This window comes from Sciurus carolinensis, chromosome 9, assembly GCF_902686445.1.
Source record: "Sciurus carolinensis chromosome 9, mSciCar1.2, whole genome shotgun sequence".
Taxonomy (NCBI): Eukaryota; Metazoa; Chordata; class Mammalia; order Rodentia; family Sciuridae; genus Sciurus; species Sciurus carolinensis.
The window spans coordinates 25824749-25848201 of NC_062221.1; the positions used below are offsets into that span (position 1 = coordinate 25824749).

The window sequence follows — 23453 nt, forward strand, 5'->3', positions numbered from 1 at the left end:
CAAGACCCTGCTCTGACCCATTCTGCTAAGGGAGTCCTAGGCAGAACCCATCCACTAGAGAGAGGGAGAGAGAAAAGATCAGCCTTTGGACTCAAATCCAGCACAGCTAGTGCTGGGTTCTTCACTTTTCTCTAAGCCTTGCTTCCCTTATGTGGGCAATAGATTCCCTGTTCTGACTACCTTTCAGGACTGTTTGGTGCTCAGGGCAAAGCAGAAGTTGAAAGAACTGAACACTGGAGCAACACATGGTTTCCAAAATCAGCTCTGAATCTTATGTGACTGTGGCCTTGGCAGGCTACAGCCTCTTTCAGGCTAGGTTTCTTCATTTGTAACGCTCTCCCAGCCCTGCCACTTGTGGCTGGCAGGAGGACAAGGTGAAGTCATAGATTGCACAGGCTTATTGTTTAAACCAACAGACTCCAGCCCTCTGGGAGTTTCCTGTTTAATAGAAAGAAAGGGTGGGAAACAGGTAGACTCACAAGGAATGTGAAATAGAATATTGTAAACAATTCCAGAGGGGGGAAGCTATTACTCTAACAAGAAGGAGGGGCATCCCAGCCACCAGGAAGTCGTTCAGAGGAGAAATGGGTGCTGGCTGAAAGTGTGGATCCACACAGAACTGGGAGACTGCTGGGTGAAGCCTGGAATGGGAAAGGCCCAGGCCCATGAGATTAGGGGATGTGAGTCAGCCTGAATAGCTGGGTTACAAGAGTTAAATCAGGAAATGGGATAGGGGGTCAAATCAGAGAGGCCCTACATGAGTCACAGGACTTCCCAGTGTCAGGATCCAAAGAAACACCACCAGGGTACTGCACAAATGCAGATTCCTGGGTTATTCTCCTTGGATTCTGACCTAGGAATCTGCATTTTAATCAGACCATCCTTCTGTTGCTGTGGGGGTGAGTATCTTGGAGCCATGTGTTGGGATGTTCTGCCTTATTGGGTCAAGGTTTGAGGCCTTAAAAGTCAAGTTGCTAATGGGTTCTGATCCTAGATCTGCCACATTCTGACTCTGAGTTCTTGAACAAATCGCCCCATGCCCTAAGCCTCAGATTTTGTACCAGAAGTTAGTGTTGCCTCTCCTGTCTTGGAGATGAGTCTGACCCTATGCTGAGTCAATTGCAATTCCTTTCCTGGATTGCTTCTTTCCCTCTGCCTCCTTCCTTCTTCTTCCCCTCTCCCTTTGCTGGTCCTTTTCCTTCCCGCCTCTTTTTCTCCCCCTTCTTCCCTTCCAGCTGCAGTACAAACTCATCTTATCTCCTGCCTTGGCCCTGGGCAGGAGAGCCAAACCACTAAATTTCAGGCAAGGTCAGCCCTCATCCTGGGCATGACGCTGGGACCTTTCCTCCCTCTCACCCAGCCTGCGTCACACTGTCAAGGGCTGCTGCACATAACACCCATCCACCGGTCAAGGAAGAAGGAAAATGTCAACCCTTGCACCAGAATTCCCCCTGCCTACTCTGGGACCCAGAAGCTATTTTTAGCAGTGCCCCTCTGAGAAGATCAAATAACTCATCCTGGATGAGCTTTTTGTTTTTGTCTGGGCCTTGGTTTCCCCATCTGTCAGTCAGGCAAGAAATTCTCCCAGGCTTCCCCTCAAAGGCTCCATGTAGACATGGGGCAACTTTGAAAACAGACAAAACCTGCAACAGGGGTTGAGAGTATAACTCTTACCTAGCATGTATGAGGCCCTGAGTTTGATCCCCAGCACCACCACCACCCCCAGCCAACTCTCCACCCGCATAAAACAAAACCCCTCTAGCCTGTGCTGCTGATAACGGTGCTGCTTGGGATCTTGGTGACTTTTGCACAGAGGCAGCCTCGCAGAGTGACCAGAGGGTCTGGCAACAGCTTAGCTCTGCCCTGGAGGATTGGAGACATGAGCTCCAGGGTTTATAGTAACAGGACCCAGGAACCATTATGTGAGATGGAATTTTGGGATAAGCCAGAACAGAAAGTTCTGAAGCCCCCAGCACATGCCTTGTCCTGGTCCTGACTTTGGAACCCCTCAGGCTCTGGCCAACCTGTGACATCCTGGAAGGGGCAACCTAGGCCTCAGCCTACATTTGTGAAGCCAGCTATGGGCAAGGGTGGATCTGTGGTTGCTTAAAGGGGAGGTGGGTCTGGAATGAAGTTCACAGTGAACAGTACCCCAGCCTGGAGAGCAGGAAATGCCCAGGGAGCCCCAGAGGACTCCTGAACCTAGCCCAGCATCCACAAATTGTGGCCCAATATGTTGTTTGGTCCACATTGTTCTTTATTTGTTTTGTTTGTATTTATGTTAGTTTAAATTCCTACATGGCATTTTCTTCCCTTTTTTTTTTTACTTATTGTTATTTATTTATTTATTTACTTACTTATTTTGTGGTGCTGGGGATTGAACCCAGGGCCTTGTGCTTGGAAGGCAAGCACTCTACCAACTGAGCTATCTCCCCAGCCCCTATTTATTTATTTTTTGTGGTGCCACTCATGTTAAGCCAGAACTGTACCACTGAGTTATACTCCCAACCAGTTTTTTTCTTTTCTTTTTTGAGGGTACTGGGGACCTGACCCAGGAGTGCTCTACTATTAGACTCCCTCCCCAACCCTTTTTTATTTTTATTTTAAGACAGGCTGGGGGCTGGGGAGATAGCTCAGTCGGTAGAGTGCTTGCCTTGTAAGCACAAGGCACTGGGTTTGATCCCCAGCACCCAAAAAAAAAAAAAAAAAAAAAAAAAAAAGACAGGCTAACCTTGAACTCGTGATCCTCCTGCCTCAGCCTTGGAGTTTCTGGGATTATAATCGTGCTCCACTGTGTCTGGCCCAACCTACTTTTTTCTTAAAATTAGTACCTCCACTCCAAAAAAAATCATGGTCAAAATAAATGAAGAGCACTAATCCTGTTTGTCCTGATGTTATGTGGATGACAGGCAGCTGTAGCCAGGTATAATGACAGATGACAGATCCAAAGAAATTTCCAACTTTGTGAACATTTTCCCATTTCTAAATCATCCTGAAGGAAAAATCATATATGGGGGTCACACCATCATCATAGCAATCCAGCAGAGCAACCATGTCATCTGGATTCCTGTTGTCAACAGTAAAGAACTTGTGATTTTTTAAATTAGCAAGTACATGTTTGGTTTGTTCTATAGCACCTGTCCTGAACAGTTTTACTCTACTCTTTCTAGTCTGCCTTTCAATGTTGCTTTTTATTGATTTTATATGATTTTGTTTGTGTTTGTGTGTGATACTGGGGATTGAACCCAGGGGTGCTCAATACTCCACCACTGAGATACATCCCCAACTCTTAGTATATTTTTATTTTGAAACAGGGTCTTGATAAGTTGCCAAGGCTGGCCTTGAATTTGCAATCCTCCTGTCTCAGCGTCCTAATTCCCTGGGGTTACAGGCATGCACTACTGTGCTCAGTGATTTCATGCAATCTTTGATGTATCTTCAATGTTCTTCTTTTTTTTTTTTTTTAGGCTAAGCTTGCACTCTAGCTCTGCGCTATACCCTCAGCCAGGATGTTCTTTTTGTAGCTTCTTTTGTGGAGCTGGTTTCCTGCAAGTAATGGTTCATGACAATATCAACCCCGGTAATAACTGAGCTTCAGTACCTGCACCCTGGGGGCCTTTAATAGAGGCATTGCCATCAATGAATGCATCATCAGCGTTACCCTCTGTCCTACTGACCTTCTTCCCCTCCATATCCAGTCATAGCCTGTCTGTGATTCCCAACCTTGTAAATGTCAGAAAAGATCTCATTGTGACTGATGAAGTCCTAGTAGATAATCATGATGGTGACTGAAAGGAGGTGACAGCAGTGCCGAATTAGTTGCTCACAGTTAACAATCAGGAGATTTCTCATCTGACCCAGGCAGGACATTCTCTCTTCAGTTCTTTACCAGTCCTTCCTTCAGGGGATCTGAGGGACCCTGAGGACATGTGGTGTCCAAGCAACAACACCTGCCTGGCCTTGTAGCCCTAAGCCATTTAGAGCCAAAAGACCAAGACCACGCAAGGGGAGAAGGCTCATTCAAGCTCACACAGCAAGATGTTTGGGCTGTGTTGGGACCCAGGTGAACTGCTTTCTAGTCACACAACTTTTGGAAGAGGGCCTGGGGTGGGGAGCTAAGGGAAGGATTAGTGTAGTTTTATTTTACTTTATTTATTTTTTGACACTGGGGATTAAATCAGGAATGCTTTACCACCGAGCTACACATCCCCAGCCCTTTTTATTTTGAGACAGAGTCTTGCTGAGTTGTTTAGGGTTTCACTAAGTTGCTGAGGTTGACCTGGAACTTGCTATCCTCCTGCCTCAGCCTCCCAATTTTCAGGAATTATAGGTGTGCACCACAACACCTGGCCGGTTGATTTTTTTTTTAAATTGTGATACTGGAGCTTGAACTCAGGGCTTTGGACATGCTAGGCAAGGGCTCTACCACTGGGCTATGTAACCAGCCCCAATTAGGGTAGTTTGGGTTTTACTTTTTCCATTTTGTTTTTTTCGGGGTACCAGGGATTGAACCCAGGGGCAGCAAGGGCATCAGGGGCACTTAATCACTGAGTCACATCCCCAGCCCATTTTATTTTTTATTTTATGCTGGAGTTGGGACCTGGTGTCAAGGAGATGTCATCTAGGACAGAGCAGCCTGGCCAAGAGGGCCCCAGTGAAGGCTAGGGGAGAAGACCTGTATGGAGGAGGAACATGGAGGAGACCAGGGAAGCCAAAGCCAAGAGAGCCAGGGGAGAAGGAGGGGGGTTTAGCAGAGACGGGTGTGCAGTCAGAGTCCCAACACATTTCACCATCAATGTGATTATCACCCCATGCAGGGGCATTCATTCTGTTCTGGTTTTGTAGACATTTAAAGACCTACTCCTTTGGCCCATACTAGGGGGACCTGAAACAAAGAGGGGGTAGGGGGAGAAAGTGAGCAATTCAGAGAAGTGGCACTGGGTGAGCAGGATCAATCTGAAGGCCAAGGTGGACAATAATGCTTTAACAGGTACAGCAGCAGCAGCAACAGCAGCTCTTTGTAAGTGTCTTGCCTGGAGCTGTGCTTGTGTACAACTCAAGTCCCCTTTGTTGCAACTGTACAAGCCAGTGCAATGATAAGCCCATACAGAAGCTCAGAATGGTTAAGTAACTTGCCCAAAGTCACATAGCCAACAAGTAGGGAACATGACTGACTTGCTGACCTCTGCTTTCTCCACCCTGGGAAGCTGAGGAAGTGAGGAGGAATGAGGCTGAGGCTGCACTGAGTTCTCAGGTCTCCGTGGAGATTTCCCTAGTCTAGGTAACAGGTCCAAGCAGATGGGAGCCCACAGCTAAGGAAGCTGGGCAGAACTTCAGCCCTACCCACCAGCCAGCCTGACTCTGAGGAGACTTCTGGGAATCCCTGGGCAGCCAACTTCAGCCTCAGGAAGAAGGACTCCTTCTAGACCCTACATGCTTGGGGACTCTACCCACTGTCTATCCCCTACACCTGGTCAGTGACTCTGGGCCTGGCTGAACAGTACCAGGGCCCACAGCCCAGCAGAGGCCACCTCTCTGCTCTCCTCTTTTTTTTTTAAATATGTTTTTAGTTGCAAATGGCCACAAAACCTTTATTTATTTATTTTTATGTGGTGCCGAGGATCAAACCCTGTGCCTCACATGTGCTAGGCAAGTGCTTTACCACTGAGCCACAATCCCAGCCCTCTGCTCTCCTCTTATCCCTCCTTGGGAACCCCTGGTGGGAGAAAGGGCTTTCTATCCTGTATTCTAGAACTTGTCTCTAATGGCAGGGAGGAGGCTTGGTCCTTTCCTCCTTAACTCTATTGCCAATTCCAACTGCCACTCTGTCATCCTTCTCAGGGCTAATAGAAAGGGAAACAGCCTCTGCCTTATTGAATGTTGTCTCTGTCATAGGCATAGTAGAGCCAGGCACTGTATGTGCCTGGCTTACACAAACACCCTATGAACTGGCTACCTGTAGGCCCATCCTCAGAATGTGGCTTAGTTGCACTCCCAGCTTCTCCTCCAGCCTTAAGCTGTCAACTCAGCCTCTCTGAGCTTCAGCTTCCTCATGCACAAAAAGGGAGGAATACTTCCTGGGATGGTTGAATGCTGTGTGTCACCTTGGCTTTGCTGTGGGGTTCACTGTTTGCTTAAACACTAGTGTAGATATTGCTGCAAAAGGGTTTTGTACCTGTGACTGACATCTGCAAACAGCTGACTTTAAGTAGAGGAGATTATCCTGGTAATGTGGGTGGACCTTAATCAATCAGTTGAAGGCCATAAGAGCAAAAAATAGATTTGTTTGGGAAGGCCTTGTGCTACAAGGTGTTTAAAGCAGAAGTCCTGCCAGGGTGTCCCGCCAGCCCTCCTGCCATTACGGATTTGCTGATACTTATCAACCTCCATAATCATGGGAGCCAATTCCTTAAATACCTTTGGCACCCCCCACCCTACCTCTCTCTCCTCTTGGTCCTGCTTCTGAGGAGAATCTTGACTGATACTTTCTATGCACAAGGTTGATGTGAAGGCTTGACAAGATGCTCCCTCTCTGGAGCCACCAGCACCAGGAAATAGCACACAGGCAGTGTTATCTGTTGGCTACAAATGAGGAAACTGAGCCTTGGAACAAGTGACTTTTCTAGGGTTTCAGAAGTGGGGTCAGGATTTGAGCCAGGCCTGCCTTCCTGTGGCCACACCTCAATGTGTCCTTACTTTCTCACTCACCTCCTTGTCAAGACCTTGCAAGGTATCCAAGGGGCCACTGGTGGCTTTCTTTCCAGAAGTTTCCTTTGGGTTTAATTAAAACCCTCAGACTCAGGCTGGGGTCTTAGCTCAGTGGTAGAGCACTTGCCTAGCACGTGTGAGACACTGGGTTTGATCCTCAACACCATCTAAAAATAAATAAAATAAAGGTATTGTGTCCATCTGCAACTAAAAAAAATTTTTAAAAACTCTGAAACTCTTCTGGAGGAGTAAGACTGCAGGCATTATTGGGGCTCCATAGGTACTGAGTTAACAGATTCTTGCACAAAACTAACCGAGTTGTGACATGCTGATATTCACCATCTCTGGAGTTGTTGGGCCCTGATATAGGCCTTGGAGTTGTGAGTGAAATCAGCAGAGGAGTGATAGATGGTGATGGGTCCCTGCCTAGGGGAAGTCTGTTCAGCCCACTACCACCCTGCAGTCCTAATAAGCTAAGCCTTGGACCAAGATCCAGTCAGGATCAGCAGTGAAGAGGTCTTCAGGGCCCACATAGGTGAGGGCAGCAGGTTCCCTGGGACTCGTAGGCCTCTGGGGGATTCTTGTGAGAGGGAGTAAGGAGGAGCTGGAAGGCCAAAACCCTCCATGCCATGGAGTCTGGTATAGCTTGGTGGGAAGGGGACTCGAGGTGCCTCTTATACAAAGACAATTTGAACCCAACCAAGACAAACCTGAGAGCCAGCTGAGTGATGCACTTCGTTGTGTGGGATTTGGAATGGGAGGACAGCTCTAAAACCTTGGTCTCTACTCCAGATGAAGCAGGCCATGGGCCTCAGGCAGGTTGACTGTGCCAGACCCAGCCTGGCATAGCTGGGTGGGTGGGGAAGCCACATGTTTACCCAATTTCCAGAACCCATCCGGCTTGATGCACTGGCCTGGTTGTGACACCAGTTCTGTGCTTCCCCTCTGCTAACGGCCACTAGCCCACTCAGCCCCAGGTTCCTTTTTGCTGAGCTGCCCACCCTAAGGGTGCCTTGGAACTGTACCTTCTTTACTCTGACTTGGGAGGACTGGAGGAGGTCAACAGGGCTGCTGGCCCATTACAGGTGTTCAGTGGGCATTTATCGAATGAATAAGTGAATGCATGAATGAATGGAGTGGGAGGATAAATGAGGATTAGTTGTGGACTGTGTGTGAATGAGTGTCTGTGGATGAGTCCTTGGGCCCCAGAGATGGGGCAGTTTGTGGGCAGGTTGTGTCAGCACAGATGCAAGTGTGGGATGCTGGAAGCTGATGACTGTTCACCAAGGGGCCTGAGAGAAGAAGGGGAACCTGAGCAAGGTCATTTACTGGGTACACCATTGCTTGGGCACCTTTGGGAATCTGCCCTGGGAAAGATGTGAAAGTGCCCAGGTCCTGACATCTCCCACCACCACCAACCATGCACATACAAGCTGGCGTGGGCCCTCCAAGATGTCCCCACCATCATCCTCAACATCTCTGTCTGCACTTGCCATGGGACAGGCCCTCTCTGATCCTGAACCTGGTCAGGACACTGTATGTGGTAACTAGGAGTCAACTGAAACCCCTTGGAGCAGAGCTGGGATGGAGGTTATGGGGTAGACTACAGAGCAGGTGGCATATCTTTATCTCAGAACCCAACACCCCTCTGAGTTCTTTTCCCACACCTGCTTTTGGACACCACATCAGAAAATGCCCATGGCTATGTGATAGAAGGGATCACTTTTCTATAGTCTGCCTGCATCTAAAGAAGACCACTGGTAACTGTGAAGTGACAATTCACATCTGAAAGTTCTTAGGACAAAGCTTCTGCCAGAGAAGGCTGCTTGTCACATTTATAGGTACACACAAATATCAAGAGCTGTCTTGGTCCCTTTCAAATACATACATAGTCGCAGGACCACAGGTATGCAGAGTCATAAATACCAGCTCACACATAACTACATGCCCAATCCTCTGGTCATAGGGACAGCAATACAGATACCAACAGCCACAGGTAACTGCAGAGCCACATTACTACAGGTGATGCACAGATATAACCACAGTGTGCCCCTAGGGCTGTGATACCATCACACATGGACAGTCACTGTGTGCCACAGTTGGGATATCATATATGGTGTCACACCACGTGATTGAGATGTGCATGGTCACAGGATTGCACTGTTCACCCCTCAGTCTTACTACACCACCTGCCAAGGGCGGCCTAGCTCCCTAGGATGTGGCATCATGCTCTTCCCTTGCCTGCACTCATGATGAAGTCAGGGCTATCCAGAACAATGACTGTCCCTTTCTCTGCTTGACTCTGTGGTCTTCCTGCTCAGAGCTGTCTTGATGACCTTGTACACCCCTGAAAACTTCCAAACTGACCAAAGTATGAACCCAGTGACATTATAGTCAAACTATGTCACCATAACAGCTCCTTCTCCTTTCTGGACCTGAGTTTCTCTACCTGTTAATGGGAACATGGACCTGGTGGTTTCAGGTGTCTCCAGTGCCCATGAGGGAAACAGCTCCAATTCTGTGACCTCTGGCATTTCTTGCTGTCTTGCCCCTGAATCTCTACTCAAACCTCTTGGCCAGAAGCCTCTTGCTAATGAATGGGCCCTGATGAGGTTTCCTTGAGAGCAAAGGAAAGCCAGGCCAACCTTGAGGCCTCAAAGGGGACCTGAGGCAGGTCTGATAGATACTTGGCTGTCTGCAAGGGTCAGAGTGACTGCCCACCTTGAAGGCAGAGGCTAGCATGAACAGACCTCCTGGGAGCCACCAAAGCCTTCTATAAATAACATGTCATTTGGGCCCAGAGGATGGTTCTTGGGGCAAAAAAAAAAAAAAAAAAAAAAAAAAAAAAAAAAAAAAAAAAAAAATCTTCTAGAGAAGATTCCTTGTGACTTGGCCATGAGTTCAGGCTAAGAGGGCAACCTGAGCACCACAGATGGTCATTGTTCTGGGAAGGCTGAGGTGGCGGCCCTTCATCTTCCCCATCTTGTTCTTGAATTCTCCAAAGCCCTTAGGCTCCCAGGGCAGCCCAGGGAGTCAGTGCATGAGGGACTGTAGCCAAGACCCCCCAGATCTTGGGGAAAGGTCAGTTGATTTGTAAATCACCCAGGTATGACAGGGTCATCATGGAGAGATTTGTGCATTTTTCAAAGGGCAGTTGTTGAGTGGTTGCTCTGTGCCAGATGCAGCTTGGGAGCCTAGGAAAATAAACCAATAAACCAAAACACACTGAACTGGCATTTTTCAATGTGGCCAGATTTTATACAGTGTTCTAGAGTGTCCCATAAACAATAAGTTAGGAAAGTGTGTTATATAATTTACCTGGACTGAACATAGGTTAAGTGGTTTCATTTTTTGTGGATTTTGGCAGGAGCCTTTAACAAGGCGTGTGTGCCAGAAGCATTTAGAGTTGTGGTTTGGGAAGCTAATCAAGCGTGCCTTATTTCCATACACAGTTGACAGTATGAACCGTTCTCTTCAGAGCCTCTGGTAGGTTCAGAGTTTTCCAGAAGCACCTGAGAGCTAGCAATGTAACTCAGTGGTAGAGCACTTACTTAGCTTTCAGAGACCCTGAGTTTAATCCCCAATATCACAAAAGAAACAAAACAAAAATCTAAGAAACAGAAGCACTTGATCAAAACTGCTTGAACCACACTTGCCCTCCCTCGAGGGTTCTTTATGATACAGATCTCTGTGTGTCATCCTCCCCCCAATTCCTGAATCAACAGGCAACTGAGGATCTGAGGATCTGCATTTGAACAACTTCTCAGATGCTGCTGTCCAAAGAACACTTGAGAAACCATTAATCTTATCTCAGAGTACCCAGCTTGATCTTTCTAAAACCCCAAACTGCTTGGAGTTCCTCCTTTGCTCAAAGAACGCCAAAGGCTCCTTTCTAGAGGCCAGGTCCTCACAGGAGTCTACAAGGCCCATGCACCTCGATGACAGCTCCACAATTCATTTTTCTTTCCATTAAATCCACCCAGCAAAAGCCTATCTCAGGATCTGGGGTTGTGGTTCAGTGGTAGAGCACTTGCCTAGCATGTGTGAGGCTCTGGGTTCTATTCTCAGCAAATAAAAAATAAAGGTCTATCAACAACTAAAAAAAAAAAAAAAAAAAACCCTACCTCAGGCCTTCACTATTGCTGTCCTGTTGCCTCTCTTAATCTCTATCAACTCCAGGAGGCCAGGACTGTGCCATTGTGTTCAAAACACCCTCTGAATGCAGGGCTTGGCACCTGGGGTTGCAGGGGTGCTGGGGTTCTGTTAGATGGGTGGAGCCTGGAGTAGCTCAGCAGATTCAGTGGGGCTGAATCTCAGTCCTCCCAGGCCAGCCTGACCTGAACATGTGGGGCCATCACACAGAAGGAAACAGATGGGGGGTTCCTGCTCTCACATCAGGTTCTGTGACCCAGGAGGGTAGAGGGTGGAGCAAGGTGTCCAGCTTGGGCCAGTGGTGAGTGGCCCCCGTGGGCTCTGTCACCACTCCATGAACCTTATCAATGTTGACCTGCGTTCTATCTCAAAGCACTTCATGTTCCTAATGCAGGCTCAGAGGTCATGGCAGTACTGATAAACTCACTTCACCCAGCTTCCCACAGTGACCCTGAGGAGCTCAGGGTATCCTGTGACAGAAACCAGCAATTTCTGAGTAGGGTAGGAACTGGGGCCAGGTCTGTTCTCTTCAACTCTCCCTTAGCTGGCCCTTGGGGTGACCTGGCCTTGGGGTGACCTCAGTGGGAAGCTGAGAAGAAGGAGGCCTTTGTGATGGCCAGATGTATAGGAGTTACTGGGATGGAGGCGAGAAGTGAGAGATTCCAATGACATGTTCCTCTGTCTGTGGGGATGACTGCCCATAATCTCCACTGGGACCCCAGGAACTATGTGATTCTGTGTCTGATCCCTGTCCCCTAAGTGACTGTGCTGGATGCAACCCACTGTCTTTCCCCATTGTGCCAAAGCTGTGGGACTGAATAGCCTTGGGTGTGGAGGGCTGTCTTTGAATTTGCACATGATGTCAGTGTTGGCCTTGCTTAAGATTCCCAAGGAATTTTCTGATGAGCAAAGCTTTGACTTTGCTGGTCCTTCTGCCCAGGAAGCTGACATTATGCTCTGAGCCTGGATGTGCCAGGCAAGAGGCTGCAGACTGAGGTTCCTGAGTCACCTGTCCTAGCCCTCTTGGGTGTAACTTCATGATTGGTGCTTTGCTTCCCATGCACGTGTATCTGCCTGGGCACTCACATGTGTGTATGTGTATGTGGGCACATGCAGGGAAAGTTGGCCCCACCATCCATCCAAGTTGTCTCTCACAAGAGGTTGAAGTGATACCACCACAAGCTACAGAACTCCTGGGGCTACTGGAAGAGACAACACAGAGTCGTTTAAGAATGGCCCTGCTGACACCTTGCTCTTTGACTTCTAGTCTCCAAAACTGTGAGAGAATGCATTTATGTTGTTTTAAGCCACATAATTTGTGGTCTTTATTATAGTAGATGTAGGAACTAATGTGCCTGGGTTCTGTTAGGTTCTCCATCTTACATAAGGCTCAGGGAGCTTAAGCCCTTGCCCACAAGGGCAGGTCGACAATACACCTGGGACTGGAGCCCAGTGTTGCACAACTCTAAGCCTGTGGGCTCAGCCTGTCCCCTACAAACAGACACCCTTGGTCTGTCACCTTCTCTCTTGGTTCCATCCCTTAACCTACTTCCTGCCCAAAAGGAGACCCCATCCTTTCCCTGTTAGCTCCTATAGACATCCTCATGTTCCTGCTTCCCCCAGTTCTAGGTCTACCTATCTCCTTGCCTTCTCCAGCAGGCTCCAGGGATACCCCTACCATCCATCAAGATCTCACAGTGACTTCAGTCCTTGATGCCACTCCCAACTATCCATTTGGGAATTCTGGTTCTCTATGGCCTGGCACTGCCCCAAATGCCCTTTCTACATCTGTGTGCTGTCACGGTCTCCCTGTGGCTGGCCCCCTTCTTTTGCCACTCCTCACTCCCTGGCCCAAGTCTCTCCCCTCTCCCCTGTCTCCTGTTGGACCTCAGGACACCTCTCTGAGGCACCTGGATTCTTCCTGTATCACCCCAGTCCTGTAACATTGCATTGTCCGCTCCTTGTCCCCAATTTAGTCTCATACTTTCTCCGTAGCTTCCTCCACTCCTGCTACTTGATGGCCATTAGACCCTGACAATGAGACCTGGAAGGTCCCCCTTCTCTAATCCCCTTAGCCCCTCATCCTCAGCCCAGTTCCATAGTTCCTGAGTTCCTAAGCCTTGCTGAGACAGTAACTGACTGCCAACCCTACCCAAAGAGGGATAGCCCCTGGCCAGTGTCACCCCAGCACATTGCTTTTAGCCCTGGGCTAATCACTTGCCACATTAGCGTTTTACACAAACTACTCAGTTCTACACATCTTAGAAACCTCTGAGTGCTCTGGCCAGTATCCTTCCCCCTTCCTGCAACAGCTTGGCCACTAGCCCTGCTCACAGAGCCATCCTCTAGATGGGGGTGGGGACTGTGCCCTTCACTGGCACACATAACTTCCAACCCCCCCTACTGCCTACAGGGCAGAGGTCAGACTCCCCTGCTTGGCATTAGAGGCCTCCTTGGGTACTGTCCAGGCTCCTGAGGGCCACAAGATTGAGACAGAGGAGGCCCAGATTCTAGATCTTACTCTTCTCCACAGAAAGGCCTTCCTTATCTACCTGAACTCACTGTACTTTGACTCCCAGAATCCATTCTAGTCCCAGGGTAGGATATGCCACTGCCCAAAACAGGTATAGATCAATTTGGGAGAATGTGACTCAGCGCTGGCATAATTTGGCCCTTCCTGAGCCAGCCTGGTTGGGGAGGGAGAAAGGGCAAGGCCAGAGTTTGCCTGATGTTGGGCTGACCTTTCCTCGAATTAGAAGTTTTCACAGAGTTCCTGTGACTCTCCAGAGTCATTGGAGTCCCTATGTCCCTGTGGTATGACAGGACACCAGTACACATAAATGTGGAGGCACAGTGTACCTGCTTTTCCTGGTTCCCTTCCACTTGCTATGTTTGCTTACACAAGCCTGAATTCCCGCTGTCAATACCGTAGAGCCTGTGCCTGAGTCCTTTCTTTGCCCCAGGACCCCTAAGTTCTGTGTGTAGGGCAAGCTGGAAATGCCAAGCCCCAACCTTGCCTGCTGAAAATGGGTGAATAAACTTGATTCCTCAACTCCTCCAGTGGGATGCCCCTGATCACCCACAATGGTAATTTTCTTGGTAACACACATGTTATTCCTTCTTTCTCTGTATCACTTTCCCACTCCCTCCTGGTGTTTCCTAGAATCACCACCCAATTAAATGAATGACCCTTGAATCCTTTCTCCAGGTCAGTTTCTGGAGGAGACCAAACTACAGATTCTGGAGGATACACAGGCACAGGTTGATGCAGTCTCACACAGGCACATGCAACCACACAGACACATGCAAATACACACAAGCACTCAGACACAACTATGACACACACATCCACAGATGTACACACAGATAAAACCAAACATGCACACAAACACACATGAACACAGAAGCTTAGCCATGGACACACAGACACAGCCATGTCTCTAGACATGCATGCATGTGCAGATACACTCACAGACACTTGCATGCACCCTTGGCTGCACATGCTGATACATATACACACACCTGTGCACACATGTTTACCCATTCCATATGGTGAAGAGAGGACCAGAATGAACTGATAGGACTCTCCCTCCAGGAGCACATGAATCCTCAGCTAGAATAAGATCTGATTCCAGTAGCCACAGGGGAACAAGATCTGACCAGAGGGCTTCTGAGCAGCCTGAGCCCAGTGGGAGCCAGAGGGAATGCAGTCCATGATGGGTAGGGACACTGAATCAAGGTTAGGGGGCAGGATTTCCTCTGAGATGGTCAGACACAGGAACCTCCCAAGCAGAGAGACAGCATGGGTTGTCTTAGTGGAATGGGACACAAAGTGAGACTGGAGAGGTGGCAGGGGCAGAGCAGGTGGGCAATGGGGAGTGTGACCTAATCCTTAGACCCAGGGAGCCACAGATGGGCTTTGAGTGAGGGAGCACATAGCAAGCCCTAGGGAGGCTGATAAGTGTAATCATTTTCCACATCTATGCAAGACCCCTCCTGCTGCTCCAGGTTCAGAGAGCAAACCTAATTCTTTCTGGAACTCAGTCTCCTCCACTGCACAGGTGGCTGTGTGGCACTGAGCATGTGAGTGACTTGTGGGGGTTGAGCCTACCTGAGACACAAAAGTGACTCACCATGGAAAGGCCTCTGTCACCTGGGCAAGCTACTTGGCTCCTTGCAACTGCCTCCACGGAGAGCAGCAAAGCTGGGTCCACACGAGGTGGTCCTGTTACTGCATGCCTCAGCTTGGAAAAACTGTCCCTTCCATCCCACATCTTTCTGTTCCAGGGTCTGGGGTGCCTGTGTTGCTGTGGAATACCTACTTGTCCTTCAACAGCTGCCAGCGTTTCTTCTCTTCCTCCCATCAGTCCTCCATCCTGGCGACACAGGCCTCCTTGCTGAGCTTGCCACCATGCTGAGCTTGAACCCTTACTGAACTCAGCCTGCTTGCAGCCCTTTCCCTATCTACTTTCCCTGTAGCAGAAAGAGTTCAAGTCACTGGTTTTCTCAGGCACAGGGGCTGGTACACACCTCCTGCTCCAGAAGTGTGTGGATTCCAGGACAGGGCTGGGGACATGGCTGCATTCCACAAACATCTGTGGAACTGAACTGCCTATTCTGAACCCCATAGGAAGCCACACCCTGAGTCTAAGTATCGCTGCATCAGATAGTGGGAAAGAGTTCTAGGAGCTCTTCAGGCCCATTGATTCCAGGGATTGATTTTTCAGACAAGTCTGAGTGGCCTGTTGCAGAAGGCCAAGTGCTTAGTATCCAGTGGTGACAGCAGGGCATGGTCCTTGCTCTTAGGGAGCACATAGTCAAAGGGAGAAATGGAGGAAAACCCCATACAAATAAGCAGCGAGGTGGGTGGAGGCCTGTGGATGTGCTGGGAAGGGTCAGAGGAGGTGTCCCTGAGGAGGTGATGTTCAGTCTGAGGCCTGAAAGACCATAAGTCTGCAAAGCAATGATCTGGGGTAAGCAGTTCAGATCATTGGAAAGATCTGACAAAGAGAATGGGGAACAGTCAGCACAAAGGCCGTAGGGAAGGCCCAAGTGTGGCTTGTCAGGGGAACAGTGAGAAGGCCAGTGTGGTGTGATGAGGAGGGCGCCCATTCCTGCCCGACTTAAAGTCTTCTGCTCTGACACAGGACACCCTGTAAGCTCATCAGGGTCATTGTGGGAAGCTCAGTGTCCTTATTTTACAGACAAGAAAACTGAGGGCTAAGATGGGATTGCTGAGCAAGGTAGGGGCAGAACTGGGACTCATCTAGTTTGTGTCTCTGGTGAGAGTCCCCTTGCTCCTTGGGGCAAGGCAGGGCTATTTATTTATTTATTTATTTAGGTACCAGGGATTGAACACAGAGGTGCTGAACCCCTGAGCCTCATCCCTAGCCTGTTTTATATTTTATTTAGAAATGGGGTCTTGCGGGCTGGGGAGATAGCTCAGTTGGTAGAGTGCTTGCCTTGCAAGCACAAGGCCCTGGGTTCAGTCCCTAGCACTGGTCTTGCTAGGTTGCTCAGAGCCATGCTAAGTTGCTGAGGCTGGCTTTGAACTTCTAATTCTGTCTCAACCTCCCAAGCTGCTGGGATTACAGGCATGTGCCACTGTCCGGTCCAGGGCTGTCCTTTCTTAGTTAGGACCTGGGCCTACCACATCAGAATCATGATGAGGGTTTCTTACAAATGCAGGTTCCTGGTCACTCCCACCACAGAATCAGACTCAGTCCTTGAAATTGGCATTTAAACCAGCTCCTCTATGGACTCTGGAAACCCTGCACCTTAGACCTGCTCTGGACCTGGGACTAGCAGACTCATCCCATTTAGTGACCTGCTGAGTGACTCTTCTATGGCTCTGCTTCTTAACAGATGAAGGAGGTAAGGAGGACATGACATCACAAGAGTATAAACTAAGGCATCTTTCTGGGTATTAACTCAACTTGGAGTTAACTCACCCATCATTAAAACATCAATTCAATATTTAAAGAGGACACTGAACTGTGGAATATATACTAAACCTATTGATTGTTCCTGATAAAATGTGAGACAACCAAGGACTTTCTAGTGTGGGATTAACTACTTTGGCCCAGTCTTGGCTCCCATCTCTGCTGTGGGGTCAAGTCTTGAGGGTCTAAACAGATTCTTAGTCCTTTTCCCTGGATGCATTAGGATTAAGGGTTCAGGCTTGCAGACAGATAGATGGATTTTAATTCTGGTTCCTCACTTACTAATTCTGTGCCTCAGTTTCTCCATCTGTAAAATGGGCATAATATTTCACTGCTCTTGGGGTTGTGGTTAAGACTTCAGAGGCACTTGGTGTACACTAACTGCAGTAAATGAAAGCTATCAGTTATTTTACTGCTCACAGTCTGGTTCCAGGCTTGTTCTCTGCATTACAATTCAAGGTTCCATGGAAGAGGGAAGTCCTATATCCTCTGGCCTCTTGGGTATCTGGCTTATTTTCTCACCTCAAATGCTCTGGGGACAGCAGCAAAGCCCTGATAGATACTAGGAGCTGTGGCTGGTATCCTTCTGTTTTGCCCCAGGTCCCTGGGATTAAGCTAATCTCCACCTCACCCCTCAGCTGAGCAGTGGGGCACAGGAACAAAAAGTTGCTGCAGCTATTGGGATTAGACACTACGCTCCCTGTATCTTCACCAGAAGACTGAAATCCAAGAGGCTCCATGACTTGCCCAACGCCACAGAGCCAGACCAGATTCTGAACTATACTAGCCAATACAGTAGCTACTAGCCATATCTATTTACATGTAAATGAATTAAGATGAAATGAAATGAAAAATCCAATTCTCAGCTCTACTAGCCACATTTCAAGGGCTCCATAATCTTATGTGAACGGTGTACCATGTTGGATAGTGCAAATAAATATTTACATCATCCCGGAAAGTTCTTTTGTTCAACACTGGTTTAGAGTCATGGTTCTCAGCTTTGACTGTCTACTGGATTCACCTGGAGAGGTTTTGAAAAACAGCAATGCCTCATCCCCCGCTGCAAAGTTTCTGAACAGCAGCCAGGGCTGAGAACTACTGCTCTGAAGCTCCATCTGCTTATTTCTTGGAAGTCCTAAGCTTTGAGTTTATACATTTTTGCACTCTGCTCTCAGCCCACGTGTGCAGGGCCAAGGCAGGGGGCTTTAGTTTTGTGGAATTTGTTCTCATATCCCAGGTGGGCTGCCCTCAACCCCTCCCTCCCCATATTGAATGAGATCTGCCATCTCTGACTGGACTCCTCAGGGGCACAGAAGGGAGAACATGGGCCAGTCTCATGAGATGTGGTAGAAGGACTAGGCACACAGAGGCTTGGTGGTAAGGTAAGGTGGGTGGCTACTGACCAGCTCTGTGTCCACGAACTTCCTAAACACTGCTCCAGGAGTTGCAGGCAGCTGCAGTCAACCAATCCACTGCCTACCATGTGGAAGGACAGGCCTAAGCTAGCTGTTATTCAGAGATACTCCCTAATGTCCCTATTGGCAAGTTTTTACATTTTATTTTATTTTATTTTTTATTTTACCAGAGTGGCCACTGCTATTGGATGGAGTATTGGATGAATGTTTATGGCCCCATTGGACCTCTCCTTACTCTGGGATGTTGTCTGCCATTTTCTCTAAGAAAGCCAACCATGGCAATTTCAGAGTGTACAACGGAGGCCCAGACTGTTGTGGGACTCTGGGGGAGGGAACCATGCAGAGTTCACTTTCACAGCAGGTGGCCCTTGGGTCACAGCCCTGACCTGTGGGGGATCTCCTTTGGCTCACTTCAATCCTAGGATGGAACATATGTCTCCTTGACACCAATCCCCAGGGATATTGCCTGCATTTGCGGCCTAACAATCTAGCCTTACTCCAGACTCCACCTGCTTTGCCCCTGTCACTCACACTCCTGTTCTGTATATTACCAGCCCTCTGCCAAGTGTGTAACCTACACCCAAAGTGCTCTTCCTTTTCTGTACCCTACTCACAGTCCTAAGCTCATGGTTCCAAGAGCAGCTTCCCCTGATAAACCTAAATGCTGCCCCTTTCTCCAGTTAAGAACCAGTCCTGCCCATCACAGGTACCATTACAATTCATGAGCAATCTTGTAATGATTCATTTATTTATTCAGCAAATATTTATTGCACCTTCACTTTGTGTGGGCCTTGTGCTGGGTGTCACAATACAGTCACATCTGTCCCTTGGAGGTGACATTCTCATATGTAGAAGACAACAACCAAACAAGTTCAGTTTCAGATGGTGATAAAGCACTGGAGGAAAATAAAGCAGAGAATGGGGAGGAGAGGGTTGACAGTTTAAGTACAGTGGTCAGAGAAGGCTGTGCCCAGAAGGAGATGCTTGAACAAAGTCCTGATGGGTGTGATGGGTCAAACTGAGTGGATGCTCAGTCAGTAGCAAGGCAAAAGTCATGAGATCAGAGCATGGCTGGCACAATTCTTGTTCAAGGAATAGCAAGAAGGCCAATGTGGCTGGAGTAGAGAGAGCTGGGGGAGAGAAGCAGAAACAGAGGCATAGAGGTGTTGGCCAGGTCTTTGGAGCAGAGAAGTATGAACTCACATATTTCGAATTCAGTTACAACTCAACATCAAGCTCTGACATGAATTAATAGTTGGTGGAATCTCCCTCCCCCACCATGGCTGATGTATTATTGTAGTTATTTTACAATTGAGAACACAGAGGCTGGGAGAGGGGGTGTCACTCCTGCTAGCTCACTCAGCTTGCAGGTGGCAAGCTGGACCTGCCCGACCCTGGGACAAGGTCATCCCTGGACCTGCCTGACCCTGGGACAAGCCCTGAGCTGCCCTGTTTAGAATGTCAAACTTACACCATCATCAGATACACGGCAGACTGATAGTGCTCATGGGGATTTCCAGGTGCTGGCTGGGCCGGGCTAGGTTTTAGGATGGGGTATGATCCCTGTCTTTCTCATTTCTTTCTCTGTTCCACCTTCTGGTGGCTTTGGCCCTTGGGCAAAGGTTTGAGAAGTGATGACAAGATGAGAGACTCTTGCAGGGGGACCTGTCTTTGTACCAGGACTCTTGCAGGGGGCTTTGTACCAGAACAGGCACCTCCCTGCTACAGGGGGGCTTGAAAATGAATCTCCCCTTCCAGTCCTCCAATGTGGAGGTCCCCCGAACATTATTAACTACTCCAACATTGAGCTCTGCCACAACATGGAAGGTTCGGTCAGAACTGGACTTCAATCTAATTGAGGTGGCATGGAGGCATGGGACCTGTCCAGTCAGGTGGGGTGTCCCCTGCTCCTCTTCCCTGGTGGGTTAGGATAGAGAAGACTGATGGATCTGGAAAGATCTGGAGAGTGAATAAAATCTGCCAATGACTCTCATTTTGAGCAAACCTGACATTTGAGAACCATTTTACAAAGGAGCTCTTCTAAATTCAATTTGCTAAATTATAAGCTCCTGTAGACCCAGCAGGTATTCCATAGCTAAAACTGACAACAACAGAAACAAACAAAAATCCAAATGAAACAAACTCAAAACCAAAAATACTACCTAGCAATAAAAGAACCCTTTCTTTTTGGTGCTGGGGATTTAACTCAGGAGCACTCAACTACTGAGACACATCCCAAACCCTTTTTTGTATTTTATTTAAAGATAGGGTCTCATTGAGTTGCTTACAGTCTTGCTAAGTTACTAAGGCTGGCTTTGAACTCGGGATTCTCCTGCCTCAGCCTCCTGAGCCACAGGGATTACAGGTGTTCGCCACCGCACCTGGCCAATAAAAGAATTTTTTAGTTTCATGCATAGGTTTTCTATATTATTCAATTTTTTCCCCTTTAACTTCTCTGCCCTAAATATTTGGCTGGCAGACAAGAGGACAACTAAGATAAGCATGTTGGTGGGAAGACCTGAAAATTGTCCTTTGAACAGTGCATAACTACATCTGATTTCCCCTGCCACCTTGGTACTGAGGATTGAACCCAGGGGCACTCTACCACTGAGCTACATCACCAGGCCTTTTTGTTTTTTATTTTGGGACAGGGTCTCCCTAAGTTGCTCAGAAAGGCTCCGAATTTATAATCCTCTTGCATTAGAATCCTGAATTGTTGGAACCACTTATTTTAAGAATTGCATAGTATCTAAATTAAAATCAGAGTATTTCTGATGTGAAGGAACAAATTCTGTGTTGAATCACAGTTAAGATGGGATTAAATGTATGCCTGTTTCTTATGTCTGGTCTCAGACTTTCCAGGTCTAAAAGAGACATTTTCCTCCACATGGCAGCTCACCCATGTGCTAGTTTCCGAGTTAACAGAATGAACCTAGCTGTGGTTTGCAGATCCAGGGGTCTCTGTACACAGTAAGAAAACTTAGGGCCTGACCAGATCCTAATCAATGTTGTAATGTGGACAAATTGACCTACACAGGAGAGGTGACAGAAGGTTTTTGAATCCAGCTGAGGTCAACTGCAGGTTGGGAGGCCAGATAGAGGAAAGGACAATCTGGGACTTCGGACCGCAGAAACTGAGTAGGGACGGCCTCTGGTGGCCGAGTCCCAGTACTGCCCTCTTTTAGACAACTTGATAGTTTCTCAGGGCTGAAGGGTCCTGAGAAGGACCGGGTGCGTCACACTCCCTCGTATTACCGACGGGGAAACTGGCCCACAGAGCAGAGGCCTTTTTCCTAAGGTCACACAGCGAATTAGGCGAGAACTGAGAATCGAACCTAGGTCTCTTCACTCCACGGTTGTGATTCCGAGTAACTTGTGTTCTTTTAAATGGACATTTGTCTTGAGCGCGTTCGGAGGGGCGAACCATTTATAATTTCCGAGAAGCGAGAAATTGGCTCTTTGCCGCGTCTTGGGCGGGTGCTTTAAGGCAACTTTACATAGTAGCCCACGTGTCCTCCTTCCCGGGTCCTTAAGTCCGTCGCTTTGGGTGGTAAAGCCTGGCTCCGGCTCAGGGCATCCGGGGAAATGTAGTTCCACCTTTCTCCGAACGCTAAATGGTGCCGTGTGGAACTTCATTTCCCACAAGGCTAAGCTCCCTATCACGTGGGCCTGTGGGGCGAAACCCTCGCCTGAGCTTTTTAAATTCTCGGGAGGAATGAGTGACTGCGGACAGAGGCCTCTGGCAGGGCGGTTTGCGGTTGCCTGCTTTGGTGGAGCTGAGCGCGGAGACTATAGTGCCAGCCACACATCTCTGCTTCCGGTCGGCGGGCAAAAAGCTATGACTCTTCTCCTTTAATTGAGGTGGGCGGGGCGCGGCGACGCGATCCGTGTTGCCATTGGCGGCAGTTGGGGGCGCGGAAACTGAACCGGCGCAACTGCCGTCGCCACTACCTCGGGCTCCTCCGGCGCCTTTGGCGCAGCGATCCTAACCATGGCCGCACCCTGCTCAGTAAGTGCCTACCGCGGCGCCGTCTGGGCCTTAGTCTCCCCTTTGGGATGGCGGACACCTGGCTGGCTCGAGCAGTGAGTGCGAGAGGGCGGGGTGAGGCGCTGGGTTCCCGGGCGGTCCTCTCCGCCTCCTGTTACGGTCAGCAGCCGGCAGGTCGGGGCTCTTGAGAGCCCGCTGCCTGTCAGGTCCCGCGCCAGGCTATTGGGGTGAACAAACAAGCCCCTATCTCCAAGGTTCGCATCTTAGGGAGGAAGATACTAGCCCTGTGCGACCCAGGTGTGGCCTGGGACCAGGATGGGCCTTTCTATCCTGTCTCCCCATCCCGATCAATGGGTGGTTGGACCCGATCTTGTTAAGCATCCACCCTTTTCCGACCAGTGCGCACAGCAGGCCGCTGGAATGCCTGGGCCCGGCCACTCCTTTTGAATCCCAGGTTTTTCAAGAAGGAAGAGGAATACTCCAAAGCTCGTCCTTTTGAGAGGTTGCTTCCAACGGTCCTGGCTCTCTGACTGGGTGGTAGTCTGTGGCCCCCCTGAGGCGCCTGAGAAACTGGGCAGAGGGCCTAGACTAGGACCCAGACCTCTTGACTTCTAACCGGATGCTCTCCCTGCCTCCCTATAAAAACCCTTCTTGTGGGAGATGAAGCCAACATGCATGGAACACAGGGAAGAGGTATTTGGGCATTTTCAAGGCACTCACTGATCAGAGGTAGCACCTGTACTTGCCTCTTCCCACTGAACCCAGAGTTTGATTCTGCCTTCCACTGTTTTTTCCAGGAGGCTCTAGTAAGGGCAAGAGATAGAACGGAGCACTTGCTACTTTGTTGGAGGCCCTCCCCCACGTGCCACTCCCTCTGTTGTTGAAAAGAGCACTTAGGCAGGTGTGCTGGAGGTGGAGCTGGGCATTGGGCCATGGAATCTTTGTTCTGGTTACAGCTTTGTGGGTTGACATCAGGGACGTCCTTTGCCCTAGGGACGTCCTTTCCCAAGAAGGGTCTTTGCAAAATACTTCCTTAAGGTTTCTGATGTTTGATATGGAAGGAGATATTTGGATGACTGGGGTATAACCTTTCAGCTGCTCAGATATATGCTGCTATTGGATGGAGTCTGTGGAATATTCTCTTGTTGTCTTCCTAAGCAGTGTCCTGAACGCCCCTACTATTTCTCTGATGTTGGGTAGAGTAGAGATTGTGATGTGCCACCAGGAGTCTGCCCATTAGTGACCTTT

General features: G+C 48.9%; 1 protein-coding gene and 1 pseudogene across 4 annotated transcripts in view; one reads left to right on the top strand and one right to left on the bottom strand.

The window, feature by feature from the left end:
* The window catches only part of Poc1a (POC1 centriolar protein A), a 97625-nt gene that overhangs the window by 1905 nt on the left and 72267 nt on the right, over nt 1-23453 (top strand). Inside the window, exon 2 of one of the 4 annotated variants that reach the window (XM_047564102.1) lies at nt 16549-16734. The exons of 1 other annotated variant lie outside the window; for it this stretch is intronic. In XM_047564102.1, coding sequence (XP_047420058.1) covers nt 16726-16734 — 9 coding nt within the window. In that variant the 5' untranslated portion in view covers nt 16549-16725. Of the gene's footprint in view, nt 1-16548; nt 16735-21916; nt 22227-23453 lie in introns of those variants that run through there. 2 more of the 4 variants (XM_047564101.1, XM_047564105.1) reach the window with 2 other exon arrangements.
* On the bottom strand, nt 2983-3780 carry LOC124993548 (translationally-controlled tumor protein-like; annotated as a pseudogene).